The sequence below is a fragment of the Martes martes genome (assembly GCF_963455335.1).
Source record: "Martes martes genome assembly, chromosome: 17".
NCBI classification, from domain to species: domain Eukaryota; kingdom Metazoa; phylum Chordata; class Mammalia; order Carnivora; family Mustelidae; genus Martes; species Martes martes.
In genome coordinates, this window is record NC_137905.1 from 47,099,294 (window position 1) to 47,120,531 (window position 21,238).

General features: G+C 51.9%; 1 protein-coding gene across 14 annotated transcripts in view; it reads left to right on the forward strand.

The window, feature by feature from the left end:
* Positions 1–13,905, forward strand: part of POU2F2 (POU class 2 homeobox 2) — a gene marked incomplete at both ends in the record, with an annotated part of 34,044 nt that extends 20,139 nt beyond the window's left edge. For 4 of the 14 annotated variants that reach the window (XM_080828489.1, XM_080828491.1, XM_080828485.1 and 1 more), the window contains 10 exons: positions 5,767–5,872; positions 5,966–6,057; positions 7,552–7,665; positions 7,912–8,053; positions 8,142–8,290; positions 8,370–8,546; positions 9,782–9,848; positions 11,044–11,245; positions 11,384–11,457; positions 11,711–12,042. In XM_080828489.1, the coding sequence (XP_080684615.1) occupies positions 5,767–5,872; positions 5,966–6,057; positions 7,552–7,665; positions 7,912–8,053; positions 8,142–8,290; positions 8,370–8,546; positions 9,782–9,848; positions 11,044–11,245; positions 11,384–11,457; positions 11,711–12,042 (1,455 nt within the window). Of the gene's footprint in view, positions 1–5,766; positions 5,873–5,965; positions 6,058–7,503; positions 7,666–7,911; positions 8,054–8,141; positions 8,291–8,369; positions 8,547–9,781; positions 9,849–11,043; positions 11,246–11,383; positions 11,458–11,710 lie in introns of those variants that run through there. The other 10 variants (XM_080828481.1, XM_080828492.1, XM_080828482.1 and 7 more) reach the window with 4 other exon arrangements.
* Positions 13,906–21,238: the final 7,333 nt, after the last annotated feature.

The window sequence follows — 21,238 nt, forward strand, 5'->3', positions numbered from 1 at the left end:
CTTTATTTCTTTATTCGGGCTAGGTAAATGTTCAAAACTCAAGAGATAGGGGAAGACTTACAGTGTTGCTAGTTTCTGGTATAGTCTTCCAGGTATAGTCTATGCATACCCAGGAAATACTTAAAAAAATATACTTTAAAAAAAACTTAAAAAAACAAAAACAAAAACAAACAAATGCCACAAACAGAAGCACCTCATACCCACTGTTCTGTCTCTTGAGCTCTTCACCCAACAGGACATCTTGGCGATTGTCCCATATCGGGACACAAAGAGTGCCCTTGTTCTTTTTGACGAATGTATAGTATTCCGTCAGAAAGATCCACTCTTGCTCATTTACCTGCTCCCCACTGCCGTGCGGTCAGCTTACTTCCCCTCTTGCAGAACACTACGTGCTGCTAGGAATGCCCTTCTAGGCAGGGCATTTTGCACAACTGTGAATGTATCTCTCAGATAAATTCCTAGAAGTGAAATGGCTGAGTCAAAGGGTATAGGCCTTTGTCATTCTTTTTTTTTTTAATTTTATTTTATTTAAATTCAGTCAATTAACATATAATGTATCACTGGTTTCAGAGGTAGAGGTCAGTGATTCATCAGTCTTATGTGGTACCCGGTTCTCATTACAGCACGTGCCCTCCTTAATGTCCATCACCCAATTACCCCATCCTCCTCCCTCCTCCCCTCTAGCAACTCTCAGTTTCCAATGATTAAGACTCTCTTATGCTTTGTCTCCCTCTCTGATTTCATCTTGTTTTATTTTTTTTAAAAGATTTTATTTATTTATTTGACAGCCAGAAATCACAAGTAGGCAGAGAGGCAGGCAAAGAGAGAGAGGAAGGGAAGCAGACTCCCTGCTGAGCAGAGAGCCTGATATATATATACCACATCTTCTTTATCCATTCATCTCTTGATGGACATGTGGGCTCTTTCTATAGTTTGGCTGTTGTGGGCATTGCTGCTATAAATATTGGGGTGCTGTGCCCCTTCAGATCACTACATTTATAGCTTTAGAGTAAATACCCAGTAGTGCAATTGCTGGGTCGTACGTAGGGTAGCTCTATTTTCAAAAATTTTTTAAAGATTCTGTTTATTTGACAGAGATCACAAGTAGGCAGAGAGGCAGGCAGAGAGAGAGGGGGAAACAGGTTCCCTGCCGAGCAGAGAGCCCAATGCGGGGCTCCATCCCAGGATCCTGAGACCATGACCTGAGCCAAAGGCAGAGGCTTTAACCCACTGAGACACTCAGGCGCCCCTATTTTCAGATTTTTTTTTTAAGATTTTATTTATTTATTTGACAGAGATCACAAGCAGGCAGAGAGGCGGGCAGACAGAGAGAGAGGAGGAAGCAGGCTCCCCGCTGAGCAGAGAGCCCGATGCGGGGCTCGATCCTAGGACTCTGAGACCATAACCTGAGCCGAAGGCAGAGGCTCAACCCACTGAGCCACCCAGGCGCCCCTATTTTCAGATTTTTTGAGGAACCTCCATACTGTTCTCCAGACTGGCTGCACCAGCTTGCGTTCCCACCAACAGTGTAGGAGGGTTCCCCTTCCTCCGCATCCTCGCCAACATTTGTTGTTCCCCGACTTGTTAATTTTAGCCACTCTGACTGGTGTGAGTGGTATCTCATTGTGGTTTTGTTTTGTATTTCCCCGATGCTGAGTGATACTGAGCAGCATTTCATGTGTCTGTTGGCCATTTATACATCTTCTTTGGAGAAATGTGTGTTCTTGTCTTCTGCCCTGCTTCTGACAGATGCTGCCAAATTATCTTCTCCCCAGTGATGTGCAAGAGTGTATGTTTCCCGATATGCCCCAACACAGCGTGTTCTGCACTGCTGTTATCTTTGCCCATCAGATAGGTAAAAATGGTATCTCCGTGCAGTTGTGGCTGTGTTTATCTTACTGTGAATGAGTCTGAATGTTTTTTCATTCAGACCTGTTTGTATTTCCTTTGCTGGGCAGTCACCAGACCTATGTTGGCCAGATTACTACTGGATTATTCGTTTTTCTCTTATTGATCTGTAATGACTCTTTATATGTTAAAGAAATGAACCCTTTGTTTCAACTTGCTTGTGTTTCCCCTCAGCTTGTTCACGTCCTAGGACATTAAATTGGTCTTTGGGATAACGATAGCATTGGGAAGAATTGAGGGGCATGTGTCATCCCCCTCAACTTCCCAGAAGGAAAGAGAATGTCACTCTAAGTAACATAGCTTTCAACTGTATACATAAAAGTTGCTGGGTAAAAATCATGAAGCATCCATGTGGGTCCATTCAACAAATATATGTGGAGCACTTACTGGGTACCAGATCCTATTCTAGAGGCTGGGATTATAATAATGACCAGAACCATCAAGACTGCACACTTGTGGAGCTGACATACCGGTGAGGGAGATGCACTGTGAAAGGCTAAACAGAACGAGAGATACCTTGAGATAGTAATAAGTCTTAAAGAGAAGGTGAGGGGCGCCTGGGTGGCTCAGTGGGTTAAAGCCTCTGCCTTGGGCTCAGGTCATGATCTCAGGGTCCTGGGATCGAGCCCCACGTCGGGCTCTCTGCTCAGCAGGGAGCCTGCTTCCTCCCCTCTCTCTCTCTGCCTGCCTCTCTGCTTACTTGTGATCTGTCAAATAAATAAATAAAATCTTTAAAAAAAAAAAAGAGAGAAGGTGAAGGGAAAATAACAAAGGGAGGGGTAGGGGCGCCTGGGTGGCTCAGTTGTTGAGCATCTGCCTTCAGCTCAGGTCATGATCCCAGGGTCCTGGGATTGAGCCCCACATCGGGCTCCCTGCTCGGCGAGAAGCCTGCTTCTCCCTTTCCCACTCCCCCTGCTTGTGTTTCCTCTCTTGCTGTCTCTCTCTCTCTCTGTCAAATAAATTTAAAAAATAAAATATTTTAAAAAACAAAAGGAGGGGTGGTAGTGGCGGCTTTTAGATGTCAAGGAGGGCATCTCTGAAGAGGTGATTTTTTTTTTTTTTTTTCCGAGAGAGAGCTTGAGTCCCTGAGGAGTGGGGTTAGAGAGAGAGAATCTTTTTTAAAGGATTTATTTATTATTTATTTATTCTCTATTTTTTAAAAAATGTTTACTTATTTATTTGAGAGAGAGAGAGAACACAGAGAGAAAGAGGGAGAGGGAGAAGCAGACTCCCCACGGAGCAGGGAAGCCAATGTGGGGCTCGATCTCAGGACCTTGAGATTGTGACCTGAGCTGAAAGCAGATGCTTAACCGGCTGAGCCACCAAGGCACTCCTATTCATTTATTTTAGAGAAAGAGAGTGAGAGCACAGGTGGAAGGGGCAGGAGAGGGAGAGAATCTTAGGCAGGTTCCATGCCTAGCCTGACTCAGGGCTCAATCTCATGACTCTGAGATCACCAACCTGAGATCATGACTTGAACTGAAATCAAGAGTTGGACACTTGGGGTGCCTGTATGGCTCAGTTGTTGGGTGTCTGCCTTTGGCTCAGGTCCTGGGATCAAGCCCCATATCTGGTTCCTGCTCAGTGGAAAGCCTGCTTCTCCCACTCCCCGTGCTTGTGTTCCCTCTCTCGCTGTTTCTCTCTGTCAAATAAATACAATTTTTAAAAATTAAAAAAAAAAAGAGTCAAGATACTTAACTGACTGAGCCACCCAGGGGCCCCTGAAGAGGTGATTTTATGTGAAGACCTGAGTGATAAGAAGGGATTAGGCAGGAGTATAAGAATTAGAACAGGTTTGGCTGAGGGAACAGCATGTGCAAAGGCCCTGAGGTAGGAGTTGAGGTCAGGAAGACTAGCACAGGCTTTGCTATAAAGGACCTTAGAGACCAGGTGAGGAGTTTTGATTGTATTATTGTGGCCACAAGAAGCCACTTGAGTGTGTGTGTGTGTGTGTGTTTACTTTTTCTTTTGGAAATGTTCAAAGCTAAAAGTGGAGAGTATGATATAAGGAACCATACATACCTTCACCCAGTTCAACAGATTCCAATCTTTTGCCAATCCTGTTTCATCTATATCCCTCATTTTTTGGTAGAGAGGCTAGATTTTTTTTTTCTCTCTCCCTCTGTCCCTGCCTCATTTCCCTTTAAAAAAAAAAAAATCTTTCGGGGCACCTAGGTGGCTCATTTGTTAAGCATCTGCCTTTGGCTCAGGTCCCAGGGTTCTGGGATCGAGCCCCACATTGGGCTCCCTGCTCAGCAGGAAGCCTGCTTCTCTGTCTCCAACTCCCCCTGTTTGTGTTCCTTCCCTTGCTATCTCTCTCTGTCAAATAAATAAATAAATTCTTTTTTTTTTTAAGATTTTATTTATTTATTTGACAGAGATCACAAGTAGGCAGAGAAGCAGGGAGAGAGAGGAGGAAGCAGACTCCCTGCTGAGCAGAGAGCCCGATGCCAGGCTCGATCCCAAGACCCTGGGATCATGACCCATGCTGAAGGCAGAGGCTTTAACCCACTGAGCCACCCAGGTGCCCCAAATAAATTCTTTTATTTTTAAAAAATCTTTTCATTGAAGTGTAACAAATACCAAAAAGTGCACCAATCATAAATATACAGACCAATGACCCTTGCAAACTGAGCAGACCCATGTAACTGGCAGCCAGATCAAGAAGTGAATATGGCCAGCTCCCAGGAGCCCCTGTGATGCCTTCTAGCCTCTCCCTCCCCACATGCGAATGGAACCAGATAGGATGCTCTCTACCGTGCCGAGCTCCTTCTATGTATCATGTCTGGGAAGTTTATTTTGCTGTGCGTCATTATAGGTTGTAGACTGCCCCTTCTCATTGCCGTAGTATTCCACTGAATCAGTTTACTCACCCATTTCGATGCTTGATGGGTACCTGGGCTATCTTTGGGTTTGGGCTATTACAAATGGTTCTGCTGTGAACATTCGGGTACGTGTCTTTTGGTGAACACAAAAACGCACTTACAGTGGCTTACCCCCAGGCGTGGAACCGCTGGGTTGTGAGGCAGGCATAAGTTCAGTTTTAGTAAATAGTGCTTCTACTTGTTTTCTAGAGCTGCTGTAACAACCGGCCACCAGTGGCTGTCTCAAACAACAGAAATGTCTCCTTTCACAGTTCTGGAGGCTCTACGTCCAAAGCCAGTGTGTCGGCAGGGTTGGGCATCTTCTCTCTGGCTTCTCTTCACAGTGCCTCCCCTCTGTACATGTCTGTCTCTGTGTCCAAATTCCCCCTTACTAAATGGACACCCATCATATTGGATTAGGACCCTGTCTCCAAAGAAGGTCACCCTCTGGGGTTCCGGGGGGGGGTGTTAGGATTCCTACATATTTTTTGAGGGGCGGACACGATTCAAACCATAACAGTGCCAAAGAGTTTTCCAAAGTAAGTGGTTGAACCAATTTACTGTGCTGGAGTATTTTAAAGCTAATTCCAGACTTGGTATCGTTTGCCTCGAGTGTTTTAAGAGAAGGGAAGACTTGGTCTGATTTACATTTTTAAACGATACTATTTGTTCTGCGGGAATGTAAGACAAGGCAAATATTTCTTTAAGAAAGAGCAGGTAAATCAAGAGCGAGCCCTCCTGGGATGGCCCAGATAGGATGCTCTGGTAGCCCCTGGTTGGGAGAAGCCTCCCAGGGGGCGCTTAGCTCCGATTTTAGTATATGTGCTGCCGAAGCGAGCACGGGCGCTTAGCTCCGGGACACCATGGGACACCATTCAGAGCCAGTGCTCTGTCCCTCCCCGCCCACCCTGTGGAGTCCCTCAGGGCTCAAGCAATGCAGAGGGAGCTGGGCCAGGACTCAGGCTGTCTTTCTGTCCGTCCCCCTCCCTGCCAGGACATACAGCAGCTCCTCCAGCTTCAGCAGCTGGTGCTTGTCCCCGGCCACCACCTCCAGCCACCTGCTCAGTTCCTGCTGCCACAGGCCCAGCAGAGTCAGCCAGGTAAGGCCCCACCCCGAAGGCCTCCCCTCCCCAGGGTGCTTCCACAGAACTCTCCCTCTCCCCTCACCCTGTGCAATCCCCTTGTCTCCCCAGGCCTGCTACCGACGCCAAATCTCTTCCAGCTACCTCAGCAAACCCAGGGAGCTCTTCTGACCTCCCAGCCCCGGGCCGGGCTGCCCACACAGGTGAGAATGTCCACCGAGTGTGCCAGGCTGGGTGAATGGGGGTGGGAGGGTGAGGGTCTCCTCTCCCTTCGACCCTTCTAATGACCACAGAAGCCAGGACAGGAGTCGGGAGACCTGGGGACCAGGCCTGCTCTGCCACTGATTTGCTCCGTGCTCCGTGTCTGGGTCAGCTTCTTCCTCTACAGAAGGAGGGGAATCAGCCAGGCCAGCAGCTCTTAACCCTTTCAGACACATGGACTCCTTTGAGAATCTGATGAACGATTTCGATCTGACCCCCACTGCCCCAAAACGCACACGTGCATAAGCACACAAAACCCCTACAGATTGTGGCCTGGCCTTTCTTTCAGTGTGCTGACTGGGTTCTAGACTTTAATAATAATCTTTCATGATTCTTTACGGATTTTAGTGTTCCCTCCTAGCCACTTTTTTTTTTTTAACAGCCCTTTCAAAAAATATGAACTATTTCAGAAAACCCCAAAAGTTTAGAGACTAATACAGGGCTAGGCTGAATTCTGAAACCCAAAATGCTTGGAAAACCAAGTTGTTTTTGTAATGTGAGACCAGAAGTCATCTGGCTGCAAAACCCATCGACCTAAGGCAAGGAGTCTGACTTCCCTTTCTCCCTCCTGTGTGATATTTGTGCTTTGCTAAGAGCTGTTAATGTGTTCGGTGATGGGGCCATGCCTTGACCCTGATGGGGAGGGGGGGTCACATTATTTGTATGTGCCCTGTGTAGGCTTTCTAAAATCTGTAAAATTTCTGGGTTCCAAAACACATCTGGCTCCAGCGTTTGGATAATGGATGGAGGACTTGTGTGACCAACATGGTTGCACTTAACGCCTGTTTCAGATATTTTTAGGGAAATGAAGCAATCCAGAGAGAGTTATTGCTTCTTTGTAAATCCCCCAGTCACCCTCCCCATCTACTTTTTAAAACACTTTCACTTTATTTGCAACCTTTAACGGGGTTCTCCCATCCCTCAACCCCATGGGGTGGGTAGAGCAGCCATGATTGTTTCCATTCTGCAGAGGGGAACGCTGAGGCCCAGGGAGATTAAGAAACTTGCCTGAGTTACCTGACAATTCGGTAACAGAGCCAGTCGTTGATTCCCTGCCTGAGAGAAGGATAAAACCATGGCCCTCAGCTCCAGGGAAAAAGCAGTTGGGTGAAAGGAGCTAGCTACTCCTTCTGGGAGTTTGCATGCTGGGAGGGAATGTGCTGAGAGAGGGTTGGGGCAGTGAGAGGTCCCTACGGAGCAGCAGAGTGTCCCCTCGGTGGGGATTGACAGTGAGTGCGCACCAGCCTCCTGGGGACCAGTACGAGAGAGCCTGCAGGAAGAGGCGGGACGGCAGGGAGGGAAGGAGGGAGGGGGAACTGTGCAGCCATCGCTGAGCCCCATCCTGGTCCTCGGTCCTGCACCCCACCCACCCCTGCCCACCCTACCAGGCCGTGACCCGCCCCACGCTGCCCGACCCGCACCTCTCGCACCCGCAGCCCCCCAAATGCTTGGAGCCACCATCCCACCCCGAGGAGCCCAGTGACCTGGAGGAGCTCGAGCAGTTCGCCCGCACCTTCAAGCAACGCCGCATCAAGCTGGGCTTCACACAGGTCTGGGGCCACCCGGCAGCGGGGGGCGGTGGGCGTGAGGCTGAAGCGGCCCGGCCAGGTGGTGGGCGGGAGGCGGGCTTGCTCTCCCTGACTCCTTGGCAGTAGGCGTGGTCAGGTCGTAGGGAGGGGCGATGCAGCAGCAGGCTGGTGGGCGGGGCCGGGGGTGTGGCCAGCCTGTGCCCCAGGTGAGCCCTAACCCGCAGGCCGGGCCCTGACCACTGCCCGGTTCCCACCTCACTCGGCCAGGGTGACGTGGGCCTGGCCATGGGCAAGCTCTACGGCAACGACTTTAGCCAGACGACCATCTCCCGTTTCGAGGCCCTCAACCTGAGCTTCAAGAACATGTGCAAACTCAAGCCCCTTCTGGAGAAGTGGCTCAACGACGCAGGTGGGACTGGGTTGGGGCTCCCAGGGCGCACGGCAGGTGCTGGGCCCAGGAGGCGCCCTCTCATGCCCCCGTTTCCGCCCGGGCACAGAGACTATGTCTGTGGACTCAAGCCTGCCCAGCCCCAACCAGCTGAGCAGCCCCAGCCTGGGCTTCGACGGGCTCCCCGGCCGGAGACGCAAGAAGAGGACCAGCATCGAGACAAACGTCCGCTTCGCCTTAGAGAAGAGTTTTCTAGCGGTGAGGCCTCCTGTGCGGCCCTGAGGGCTGGGGTGGGGGGTCTGGGTGGACCTGGGGTTCACCAGCCCTCTGCCCGCAGAACCAGAAGCCTACCTCAGAGGAGATCCTGCTGATCGCAGAGCAGCTGCACATGGAGAAGGAAGTGATCCGCGTCTGGTTCTGCAACCGGCGCCAGAAGGAAAAACGCATCAACCCCTGCAGCGCAGCCCCCATGTTGCCCAGCCCGGGGAAACCGGCCAGCTACAGCCCCCATCTGGTACAAGGAGCCCCCCTGGGGGTGGGGGGCATAGAGCTCTGGCAACACCCTGCCCCTGGGCAGGTGCCTCTGTGAAGCACAGTCTACCTGCTTGTTCTCAGTGCCTGGCCCAGGGGCAGGGAGACTGACTTTTAGGGACAGGCTGTCACATGGGTAGAGCACAGTCACCCAGGGACAGTTTCCAGGAAACTGTGGTCTTATGTGGGGCATACAAGCACCCACAGACACACACCATCAGAGCCAAAAAACGGAGCCCAGTTCTCACAGGGCATGGCCACACGGGGAGGGATCCCAGGTAAGGGATGGAGGTATCCCTCCCTCCACACACAGGTTCACAGCCACACACACAGACGCAGGCAGGGACAGCATTTTGTCCCTGGGTGTACATTCAGGCTCACAGCTGCACACAGACCCACTGGGAATCAGACACACTGGGACACCCTTTTATTGCATCTTATGTGGAAAGGGGCTGTGACGTGACAGAGAGGAGCCCCCCCCCCCCATATGGAGGAAGAAGAGATCACCTGAGCTGAGTTCTAAAGGACGAGGGGGAGGTCGCCAGCCACTTGAAGACTGCTGTGCACAAAGGCCTAGAAGCCAGAGTGTGCTGACCCCAACTGGAGGAACTCCAGCGCAATTGAATGTGGTTAGAGCAGGAATGTATATGAATGAGTGTGAGGGTAGGGGCTGGGCAGGGGCCAGACTCTCAAGTAACATGCTGAGGAGCTTGAATGTGAACCATGGGCAGCGAGGGGCTAAGGTGGACTTTTGAGCTGGGAAGGGACAGGCTCACATTAAGAGTGAGGCTATTGGAGCTGATGGAAGGACAAGACTGGAGACAGGGAGGCCAAGAAGGAGGCTGGGGGTGGTCCCAGAAAATCAAGCAGTAGGACACCCCAACACTCTGATGCAGAGACCCCTTATGATCATAACAGTCATCCCCCCCGCTCTACACACACGCTTTAGACATGCAGCTGGATGGTGTCAGAGGAAACATGGGGGAACACTCTTAACCGGGAATGATTTCTTCCCGCCTGTGGCTCAGGATCACGTTGGGTAAATGTTAAGTTAGATACGATGGAAAGAACCTAGCATAATATAAGCATAGCATTGTGCCCAAAGCCCCTTCTCCCCTCAGCCTGAGGGCAGATGAATGGGGGTCTTCCCCACAGGGAGCATCATGGGGGCTGCTGGGAAACAGTGGCCTCACCATGCCTTCTTTCGTCTCTCCCCAGGTCACACCCCAGGGGGGCGCCGGGACCTTGCCATTGTCCCAAGCTTCCAGCAGTCTGAGCACAACAGGTCAGGGCAGGCAAGAGCCCTCCCGTGAGGGGGCATTGGGAGGACCCAGTGCAGGCCCGGGGTTCTCTAGTGGCTCTGGGTGTCTGTGGGCCTCAAGGTTGAGCCTGGGGATGAGGGAGGCAGGGGGCACGGAAGGGAGAGGGCAGCCTCACCCCTCCCTGCCAGAGCAGCTCGGCTCTCCTCTGCTCTGCGATTTCCTATGAGAAAAGCATGGACTTTGCTAAAAGTTGTTGTCCTCAGGTCTGTTCCTGCCTTTTATAAACTGTGTGAGCTCCAGGAGTGACTTTACCTCTCTGAGCCTCAGGTTTTATAAAATTATTGTGAATGTATTCTACATACAGAAGCTATATACATGAATATGTACATACAAGAGTGTATGTCTGTGTACAGACACACACACACACACACACACACACACACATATACACTCTTTTGTACCCAAAGCCCTCCTTGCTCCCTTCCTGGGACAGGGCTTGTGTATATGAGAATAATATATATAAGGATTTATAAGAATATATATATATATATATAAGAATAATAAAACTGGAGCCTGGCTGGCTCATTCTGTGGAGTATGCAGCTCCGGATCTTAGAGTTGTGAGTTCCAGCACTACACTGAGCGTGGAGATTACTTAAATAAACTAAAAAAAGAAAAAAAAAATCATCCTCACACCCATTTTATGAAGTCCGCCCTGCTATTAACCGCATTTTCCAAGTGAGGGAACTGAAGGCCAGAGAGGTGAAGGCACTCTCCCAAGGGTACAGACGGGACGGAACAGCCAGGAAATTGCTGCCCTCGGCTGTCTTGCAATGTGGCCCGAGCCGGCTCCGAGCCGGCTCCGAGCCCGCTCCACCTTGGGGCGCACAGCTGCAACCCCCGGCCTAACCCCTAGGGGGAGCCCCGGGGTGTAGTCCTCGGGGCGCCCGACACTGAGGCTCAGGGAGAGGTTGGCGCCGGGTGAGCGCTCCCGGGCACACGGCTCGGCTCGGTGGGTGGCAGCTGCTCACACTGCGATTATTGTGATCGCTGTCACCGCGGCTGTGGGAAGAGCGGGCGGGAGGCCTAAATCTGTTCCTCCAGGGGAGATGCTGCAGGGCGCGCGTTGGGCGGGAAGGCGAGCAGGGGTGGACCCCGGGTTCCCCGGTGGAGGACGAGTGGAAGCTGAAGTCTCCGTCTCTCTGTCTCTCTCTGGCAGTTACTACCTTATCCTCAGCTGTGGGGACGCTCCACCCCAGCCGGACAGCCGGAGGGGGTGGGGGCGGGGGCGGGGCCGCGCCCCCCCTCAATTCCATCCCCTCTGTCACTCCCCCACCCCCGGCCACCACCAACAGCACAAATCCCAGCCCTCAAGGCAGCCACTCGGCTATCGGCTTGTCGGGCCTGAACCCCAGCACGGGGTAAGTGGACAGCTGCAGCTGGGGAGGCTGTGGGGTGAGAAGCAGGGTGGCTGCTGCTTCCCGGGGTGGGAGCTGCGTCCCAGTTCTGCCGCCGGCGGGTCCCTGCCCCTGCTAACGCCTCTGCTTTGCCTCTTGCAGAAGCACAATGGTGGGGTTGAGCTCCGGGCTGAGTCCAGCCCTCATGAGCAACAACCCTTTGGCCACTATCCAAGGTGCGTTCTGCCTCATGTCACTCCCATCGCCACCAGCCTGGCCCCCTGGGGCCTCGAGCCTCCCCCCATTGCTGCTCCAGCCATGCCATCCTGTCCCCGCTCACTGCATCGCTCGCCTCTTCATACTCATCTCACCTTTGGGGAAGGTGTGAGGGGTGCTGATGGGGGTCAGTGGGGCAGATGGGAAGACAGGGGGCACCGTGGGCAGGATGCTGGAAGGCGCCCCAGCCCAGCCTCTCTCTCTCCCCACCAGCCCTGGCCTCTGGTGGAACCCTGCCCCTTACCAGCCTTGACGGCAGCGGGAACCTGGTGCTGGGGGCGGCTGGCGCGGCCCCGGGGAGCCCCGGCCTGGTGACCTCGCCGCTCTTCTTGAACCACGCTGGGCTGCCCCTGCTCAGCGCCCCGCCTGGCGTGGGCCTGGTTTCGGCAGCCGCTGCGGCCGTGGCGGCCTCCATCTCCAGCAAGTCTCCAGGCCTCTCCTCATCCTCCTCCTCGTCCTCGTCCTCGTCCTCCACTTGCAGTGAGGCGGCAGCACAGACCCCTGGAGGCCCTGGGGGGCCCGAGGCAGGGTCCAAGCCCGAGTGAGGGCCCACCTTGCCTCCCCTCCTACTCCTCTGATCCCCACCTCAGTCCCCCCGCCTGGGAAGAGGGCGAGGAGGTCAGCGGTGGTGGCGCAGAGGGTCCTTGGAGCTGGAGTGACAAGGGAGGAAAGACCAAAAAAAAAAAAAAAAACCAGAAAAACCCCCAACTAACCAAAAAAACAAAACAAAACAAAAGAAAGAAAGAAGGAAAGAAAGAAAATGAAAGAAACCAACCAACAAAAAGAAACCAAAAATAATCGCAACAGAAACCAGCTGCCCCAAAGGAACCAGAGGTGAAAAACAAACCAAAAACAAAAACAAAAAAAATCCCCCACAAAACCAAACCAAAAACCAGTTGCGAGCCAGACCTCAGTGTGCTCACCCTCACCGCTACGACACCAAATAAGAACCCCAGCCAGGGGCAGAGAAGCCTCGGCAGGGCGGACCTCTCGCCGAGCCCCTGGCCGGGGGGCCAACCCCCAACCTTGCCTCCCTCGGTGGGGGCCAGAGAAGGCAAAAGAGAATGTGCCAGCCTCCAGCCCCAGCCCCCAGCCCTGGGCCAGCGAAGACAGGGCACAGCCTGGGGCCGACGGGTTGGGCTCAGAACCACCCGCCAAATATTCTTTTCCAGAAGGTGAAAGAGAAGGGGCCTGAACAACCTTACACCAAATATTCAGTAGCTTCATCCAAAGGATGTACAGAATTTTTAGCGTTGCGCTCAACAGAATGTGTCCCTACCATGTGTCCCCCTCTCCCTTGGCCCCCAGCTCTCCCCACCTGGGCAGGGGGTCTCGCTTTAACCTCCTCCCTCCCCCAGCCAGGGGAGAGCGCAGGGGCAGGCCTGGGATGACTTTTCACCCCTCGTACCTCCCCCTTTTCCCTTTGAAGGGTGGGCTAGGCCGTTTTGCGAAGTTCTAGCTCTCACATGTGCCCCCCTCAACCCCATCACTGTCCTCTGCTCTGGAATCCACCCACCACCCCGGCCCAGGGGAAGGTGGACGTTTCGGGCAAGAGGGATGAGGTGAGGGCATTTGAGTTGTCTCTTTTCCCATCCTCGTCTGTCAGTTTCCCTGAAAAAAAAAAAAAAATTCATATTCCAGTGCCTATCCGTGGGATCCTTCACGTTCTTTGACATTGACCAGAAACCAAAAAGAGAACTCACCTCGCTCTTCCCACCCTGTGCCCCTCTGATACTGGCAGATGCCTCTTCCTCCCCCACCCCCACACATGTATACACGCACGCACCCCAGTGGTGGGGTTCCTCAAGGTGGCATCCCCATCAGGGTCCATGTGGCGGGGACAGTGCCATGACCTGTGGTCCCCATCCGAGAGGGCGCTGTGGTGGCCACCACTCCCACGAGACCTCCCTCAAGTCTTGGCTGGACCCCACGTTTACCCAGCCCCGGACCCGTCTCAACGGACAGAGGAGAGACGCCGCTGGGAGCCACTTTGCCCTCCTGCTATGTGGAGGCCAACAAAGTTTTGAACCAAAAACAAAACACAAAAAACAAAGAAACCAAACAAACAATAAATTAAAACTAGAAAAAAAAAGAATTTATAGATATATATATATTTAAGGGAAAGAAGACGAGGACTTTTCAAGAATAAGAAGGAGCCGCGAGGTGGAGCCAAGCCCCTGCGCCAGTGGTCCAGGCCCTTGGTCCCCAAGGCGGATGGAAGGACAGACGCTTCTTTCTCTTCACAAATACCTCATGGACGTCGTCTTCGGGAAAGCCGGAGGGGGAGGCTGGGGCTGGGCCTGTCCCTCAGCCAGGGCAGATGGAAGCGGGCGGGCAGGGCTGGGAGGGGGGGGGTCAGGGACAGGGGTGAAGAGCCCCAAGCCCCCTGCCCCCCAACCCATTGAAAAAGCTTTAAAAAAAAAAAAAAGAACGAAACAAGGAATAAGCAAGCAAAAAGAATGGACAAAGGAAAACGAACAAACTTTCGGGTGGTTTGATTCCTCTGATTTCTTTTTCTGTTCTCTTCAGTCCGTTCTCTCTCTGCTTCTCTCTCCCCCCATCCTTCCTCTTCTCTCGCCCCCTCTCAGTCTCCCGTCTTTCTGTGTCTCTCCTCAAACCAAAGTGTTGCTGTGAAGGACGCGAGCCATTGAAATCAGAGGCCTGGACCCCGCTGGGCGGAGCAGCGGGGAGCCCAGAGCCCCGAGCCCCAGCGGTGCCGCTGGACACTCCAAGGAGAGGCGGCCGCCCTGGGCCCCCCGAGGCCTCAGCGTTCTTTCTTTCTTGTCTCCTTTCTCCCACCCGGGAAATGAAACTGTTGGGCTGGGTCACGGAGACAGCAGAGACTCGGCTGTTTTGAGGGTCTCGGGGTGCCTTGTCTGGGAAGCAGTGGAGCGGCTGCCCCTCCCACCCTGGCACCGATGGGGCCTGGCATGCTGTTGACCCATCCTCGCCAGAATGTAAGCATCTCCGCTGAACCGACTCCCTGCCCTTACCCTACCTCTGAGTTTGTCCATGTTTATTTCCTGAAGAGAAGGGACTGGCGAGAGGGCCTGGGCCCCAGCCCAAGGGTGGAGAGGGGGCCAAGGGCTCCTGAACAGATAGGAAGGACATTTGAGCAGAGCAAAATGAAAGGAATTACGACCAAATACCCCTCCGAGAAGACAGGCAGCATGGAAGGCATGGTGGAGATGACTCAAAAACTATGATTCTAGACCAAAAAAAAACAAAAAACAAAAAACAAAAAAAAAAACACAAAAAAACAAAAAACAAAAAAACAAACAAACAAAAAACCACCAAAAAACCCCACAAAAAAAACAAAAAAAAAAAAACAAAAAACAAAAAAAAAAGGAAAAAAAGAAGAAAAAAAGGAAAGAAAATCCAGGACTCACCACCACCCACTTCATCCTGCTTCCTCCCCATCAAGTCCGGCTACCCGGGACCTCTCCCACACCCTGCACCCCCCCGGTGTGGGGGGAGTGGGGCAGAGCGGAGAGGAGGAAGCAGGTGCAGGGATGGGGCCAATGCCCTGACATTGGTGGAGGGACCCCCGTGCAGCCGGGGGTGGGGGGGACCCTCCCCATCCAACCCCCATAACTGGGAAAAGAAAAACAAGAAAAAAAAAGAAAATTCCTGGGAGGGGAAAAAAATAACCAAATCCCAAGCTTTAACTACAGCTGTGAAACCAAATATTGGGAAGGGGGTGGGAGGGAGGGAGGGGCAAGTGTGCCCCAGGTCTCCCCCCTGGGCCCCCCTCCCCCGAGGACTCGAGATAAGGCACCAAATACCTCATAGAACTTTAATGTTAAAAAAAGGAAACCAAATATCGTTGGCTGGGGGCCAGCCAGGGCAAGGGGCTGGGGGGCTGGAGGGAGCCAGGGTTGGGAAGGTGATGGGGGAATTCATGCCCCCCACCCCACTCTGCCCCTTCCACTCCAGTACCCCCTGTCTCGACTCCGGGAAACAAAACTATCTCATCGTTTTTATTTTGTGGTCTGTACAGAGCCTGTGTCCGTGTGTCTGTGTGTGAGCGAGAGAGTTGGGGGGCTGGGGGACTTTATGTGGGAGATGGGGAGGGAGACCCCAAGCTAGGCTCTGGGCTAGGTGAGATGTCTGAGGTGGGGGGCCAGCGGCCTGGGCTAGAAAGAGAGGAAGATGAGTGGATTGGAGGAAGGGGGAGCCTTCTGAAATTCTCTTCTCCCCAACCCTGACCTCCTACTTGAGGGAGGGACAGAGAATGGGTCTACCCTAATGGTGGGCCTTTTGTGCCAAAAAAAAAAAAAAAAAAAAAATTGCCAGTAACTAAAACATCTCTCTGTTCTCTTCTGGGAAGGTGGGAGCTGGAAGTGGCAGGGAGGGGGTGGGGGTATAAGTAGGGTTGGGTGGAGTTGGGGAACCCAAGCCCTATAAGAGTTGGGGCTACGATCAGGAGGGGAGGGAAGGATATGAGTCTTGTTCTGTCCCCCCCCCCCGCCCCCCACACATCTCCTCCCTGGGGAAGCCCAAGAGAGGGTCTCCAAGCCCTGCACCCTGGGCAGACAGGCTAAGGGATTAGCCTCTTAGGTGATGACCTGACTAATTTCCTTGCCCACCCAAATCCCAGGGTGCCTCTCTCTCCCTTTAGCCCAGGGTAGGGGGAACTGAGTGAGAGAGAGAGTGAGACCGACTGAGCAAGATTGAGACACGCGGGCCCCCACTGGCCTCCAAGTGGGAAAGGCAAGTGAGAGAGATAAAGGCCTCCAAGAGAAAAAAAAAAAAAAAAACAAACCAAAGATTTAACCATTTAAAAAAAAAAAAAACCCACAGACAACTCCGCTACCTTTTTATACGTTGGAAAAAAAGTGAAAAAAATTAAAAAAGAAAAATTAAAAAAAATACACAAAAACTCCAAGCCGCAGCTCCTTCGTGCGGTTTGAACTTTGACCTCAGCAGTCTCCAAAGCAAGATGACGATGACAAAGGCGAAAAAGAAGAAAAAAAAATAATGTATATTTTTAAGTATTTGTCCTTGAAATGTTAGCTCCTTGTTAAACAAACACAAAAAGGAGAGAAAAATCTAGAGAGAAGTGTTGCTGGGACGGAGACAACTATTTACTATGTCTGTGACCCCTCCCTTCTGCCTCCCTTTCCTCTCCTCTATCCCTGCTGCCCCTCCCCCAGCCTGTCCTCCAAGTCCAGGGGCTCAGTATTTATTTATTTACATAACTGCAGGGTGACTGGGGCTTCTCTGCACTTGTAGAGAGGGCCTTTGGATCCTGGTGGGGTGGGAAAGGGGCAAGGAGTCTTTGGGGGAAAAACAGGGGCCTGATCTTGGATCAACTCCTCTCTGCTAGCTCCTTTCTGGCTTCCTGTCCCACTGCTGCCACTGTCACCTCCCAAATCCAAGCCTGTGCTAGGGCAAGATGAGCACCCACCTCGTAAAGATCTCAGTGGCTCAGCCCTTTCTGGGGTGGGTGTCTCCTACCCATTCATTTAGATGACCAGGTTGGAATGGGGGAGGAGGAGGTGGCAAGTAGAGGGCAAGGGAGACCATGAAATGGTGTCTGGAAATTGAGTAGGCCTGGAGGAGACCTGGCTTTCATCTGTTCTCAGCAAGTTAGCCCCACTTTCAGTTCTGTCTGACCCCTGTGTTGGTAGCCCCTCCCTGCCCATCCTGTACCCCTCCCTGTCTCTTCTCGTGGTAGCGGGTTAGCGTTTCAGTGTTCTTAACTCCAATCTGCTTGTTCATTGTACAATGTGCTTCTTTTAAGGCCCCATTTTTGTAACTTGAGTGTGTCATTCATCTGAACAACATCAAAAAATAAAAAAGTAAAAACTGTACAGAGAGAAATGCTGCCTGCTCTCCTGTGGTCTCCTCTCTGTTCTGGTAAGGGTGGTGGGTACGTGTGTGCTGCGGAGGGGGTTGGCTTTGCTTCTGTTCAAACAGTCTATGTTCAGAAGTGAGGCCTGAGCCATATTTTCACCCATCAGAACCAAGTCGCAGAATTTAGGATGAATTCAAATTTCTGAATTCACATCTCAGTTCTGCCATTTTATGGCTGTGTGACTGTTGATACCTGACCTCCAATGTCCTCATCTGTAACATATGGGCAATACCAACCCTCTGGGGTTGAAGAATTAAAGGAGATGACGAGGTAAGTGCTTAGGACAGATCTCTAGCAACGCTGCCTTCAGTAAATGAGAACTCTGGGAAAGCCAGGAAGCCAGTGAGCCCTTCCCCACTTCCATGCCCTTGACTAACAAGACCCTTGAGAAACAGTTGACTTTGAAGTTGTCTGGTGGTACAAGGTAATGTCACTTCTCAGAGTGACATTAACACTCACTCAAATTTTTGTGCCCAGCTTGACTAGTTCATTTGGCAAGAACAGTTGCTTTACAGGCCAAGGCCATGGGCTGATCCCCAAGACCTCACGACTGAAAATCAGAAATGGTGTCAACAACTAGGTTTTCTCACTGGCATCATGTCTCCTTGTCACTGTTCCACCCCTCTGATGTATGCTTGGCACACAGATGCTGGGATTCTGCAAATTCAACAGGAGGGGGTGGGGGACGTAGGAGAAAGAAAAAGAACAGAAGAGTGGTTGGATCACTTGGGTACGAAGTAGTGGCGCTGCATCATTTTGGCAAGACTGAAAGAAAAAAAGCACCTTTTCTTCTCCTTATGCAGCTCCCGTATCCAACTAAAAATAGGCACTGCAAGGCTCCTTAGAGGGGTCAGCAAGTCACCTGCATCAGAATTGGTGTTTGTTTATTGACCTGGTGGGGGTGGGGAGAGAGGCAGAGAGAATCTTTTTTTTTTTTTTTAAAGATTTTTATTTATTTATTTATTTGACAGAGATCACAAGTAGGCAAAGAGGCAGGCAGAGAGAGGAGGAAGCAGGCTCCCCGCTGAGCAGAGAGCCCGACACGGGGCTCGATCCCAGGACCCTGGGATCATGACCCGAGCTGAAGGCAGAGGCTTTAACCCACTGAGCCACCCAGGCGCCCCGAGGCAGAGAGAATCTTAAGCAGGTTCCACACCCAGCCTGGAACTTGACCGGGGGCTCAATCCCGTGACCTCAGCCTCCCCTATTTATTTTTAAATGTTTTGTTTTTAAGTAATCTCTACACCTAATGTGGGGCTTAAACTCACAATGCCCAGATCAAGAGTTGCACGCTCTACTGACTGAAACAGCCGGTGCCCCAGAATTGGTGTTTAAAATGCAGATTTCTGGGGGCACCTGGGTGGCTCAAGTCAGTTAAGCATCCAACTCTTGCTTTTGGCTCAGGTCATGATCTCAGGGTCGTGGGACTGAGCCTCAGGTCAGGCTCTGCACTGGGTATGGAACCTGCTTGGGATTCTCTCTCTTAAAAAAAAAAAAAAAAAGAATGCAGATTCCTGGATCTCATCTGGACACGTTTGCTGGATCTGGATCTCTGGGGGAATCTGCCTAACAAACATTAAAGTTCAGGGGCACCTGGGTGGCTCAGAGGGTTAAGCCTCTGCCTTCAGCTCAGGTCATGGTCTCAGGGTCCTGGGATGGAGCCCCACATCCAGCTCTCTGCTCTCTCTGCTCAGCAGGGAGCCTGCTCCCCACCCCCCCCACCCCCGCCCGCCAGCCTTTCTGCCTACTTATGACCTCTCTCTCTGTGTCAAATAAATAAATAAAATCTTAAAAAAAAGAAAAAAAGTTCAAGAGCCTTTTGCTGTCCAAACCCCAGCATCCAATAAGAGCTTGATTTGTGCCATCTTTTTTTAGGACAGTGGTTCAACTGAGGACCATCAAGTTTCAGCGGGGTGATGGTGAACAATGAGCCTTGTTCAGCAGTGTTTGCACACGTCAGCTTGTCTCAGGGTGAGTCTGAAGTTTTCCTTAGAGGCTCTAAAAAGGAACCTCTTTTTGAACAGTTGAGGAAGGGTGATCACCCCGCTGTCACAGAGCCGCTCTTCTCTGCTGAATCTGGGAGTCAACCAGCACCCTCAGCGCTCCCCCTTCCCCTGTCCTTGTCCCTTTTCTTGATTCAACCTGTCTGGTGTGGCAGGGACAGACCCTCCAATTGTTCTAAGCACTTACTTGATAGGACTTTCAGGACGTTGCTGCTCTTCTTGGGAACAGGCAGTTTGAGAATGACTCTGCCTGGGGACCAAAGGGGATCGGGCATGCGGGGCTGAGGTGGTCTGAAGCCTTTCTGCAGAGTATGAGGTCGTTGAAAGCTGGTGTCCATGCTCCACACACTCTGCTGGAGAACAACTGCTCAACAGGTAACTGGCTCTTCATGAGGGCAAGCAGGTTATCTTTTTTTTTTTTTTTTTTTTGAGATTTTACTTATTTAGGGGCACCTGGGTGGCTCAGGGGGTTAAAGCCTCTGCCTTCGGCTCGGGTCGTGATCCTGGGGTCCTGGGGTCAAGTCCTCATCGGGCTCTCTGCTCAAGGGGGAGCCTGCTTCCCCCCCCCCTCTACCTCTCTGCCTACTTGTGATCTCTCCCTCTGTCAAATAAAGAAATAAAATCTTTAAAAAAATTTTTTTTTACTTACTTGACAGATCACAAGTAGGCAGAGAGGTAGGCAGAGAGAGAGGGGGAAGCATGCTCTCCACTGAGCAGAGAGCCTGATGCGGGGCTCGATCCCAGGACCCTGAGATCATGACCTGAGCCAAAGGCAGAGGCTTAACCCATGGAGCCACCCAGGAGTCCCAGAGTGCAGTCAGGTTATCAAACAGGTGACTTGTTTTCTTTAAAATAATAAGGCTTATGTAGTAAAGTTTCTGCTACGGGTTAGGAGACTTGGCTTTTAGTCTGTGGCCTGGGTAAATCTCCCCCCCTTTTTTTTTTTAAGGTTTTATTTACTTATTTGACAGACGGAGATCACAAGTAGGCAGAGAAGCAGGCAGAGAGAGAGGAGGAAGCAGGCTCCCTGCTGAGCAGAGAGCCCGATGCAGGGCTTGATCCCAGGACTCTGGGATCATGACCTGAGCTGAAGGCAGAGGCTTTAACCCACTGAGCCACCCGGGTGCCCCAAATCTCCCGTCTTTTGAGCCCTCACTTTTCACCCGACATAAGGAGAAACCAGTGTATGTCTCCGAGCCCGGGGCCCAGAGGCTCCAGGACTAGTGACAAGGCCGAGAGTAACAGAGTCTGAGTGGGCAGCTCTCAGGCCTCTCTTTCCCTGGTTTCAATACAAACAGCTTCCTTTCACCTCAGTTATCGGGTTCCAAATACGAATTTTCTCCAGCAGAAAGACTGGAGTGGGGAGTAAACTTGGTGACGACTCTTTTTCTGGGGCTGAGACCCTTAGAGACAACGCAAGCAGAGCAACTGAGCGTTCCCTCCAGTCGCCATCTTCTCGACTGCCCTGCCCCACGTATGTAGAAGGCAGCAGACTACGGGGGAAGCATATGGGTGATTAAACCAGATGAAACTAGGCTTAAATTCAAGCTCTGTCCCATGTGGGTTGAATGACCATGGGCAAATCACCTCCCTGCTTCCCTCTTCAGACTCCTTCCCTGTAAGATGTTCTCTTCACAGATGACTCTGACGACGGTTATAAAAACCTAGGAAAGTTCTTAAGACAAACTAGGCAAATACCACTCCAACCAGCCCTCTCCCCGTCTGTTGGCTAAGTCAGAATTCAGTTCCAGGCGGGTGTCGAGGTAGCTCTCCTTATGAGACTGCCTCCCCACGGAATCTTTTCTAACCCTGCCATTTGGGTCTGGTCCCAGGAGCCACCCTCTTCTTCCGCCCTGGAGATGACACCTTTCCCAGACC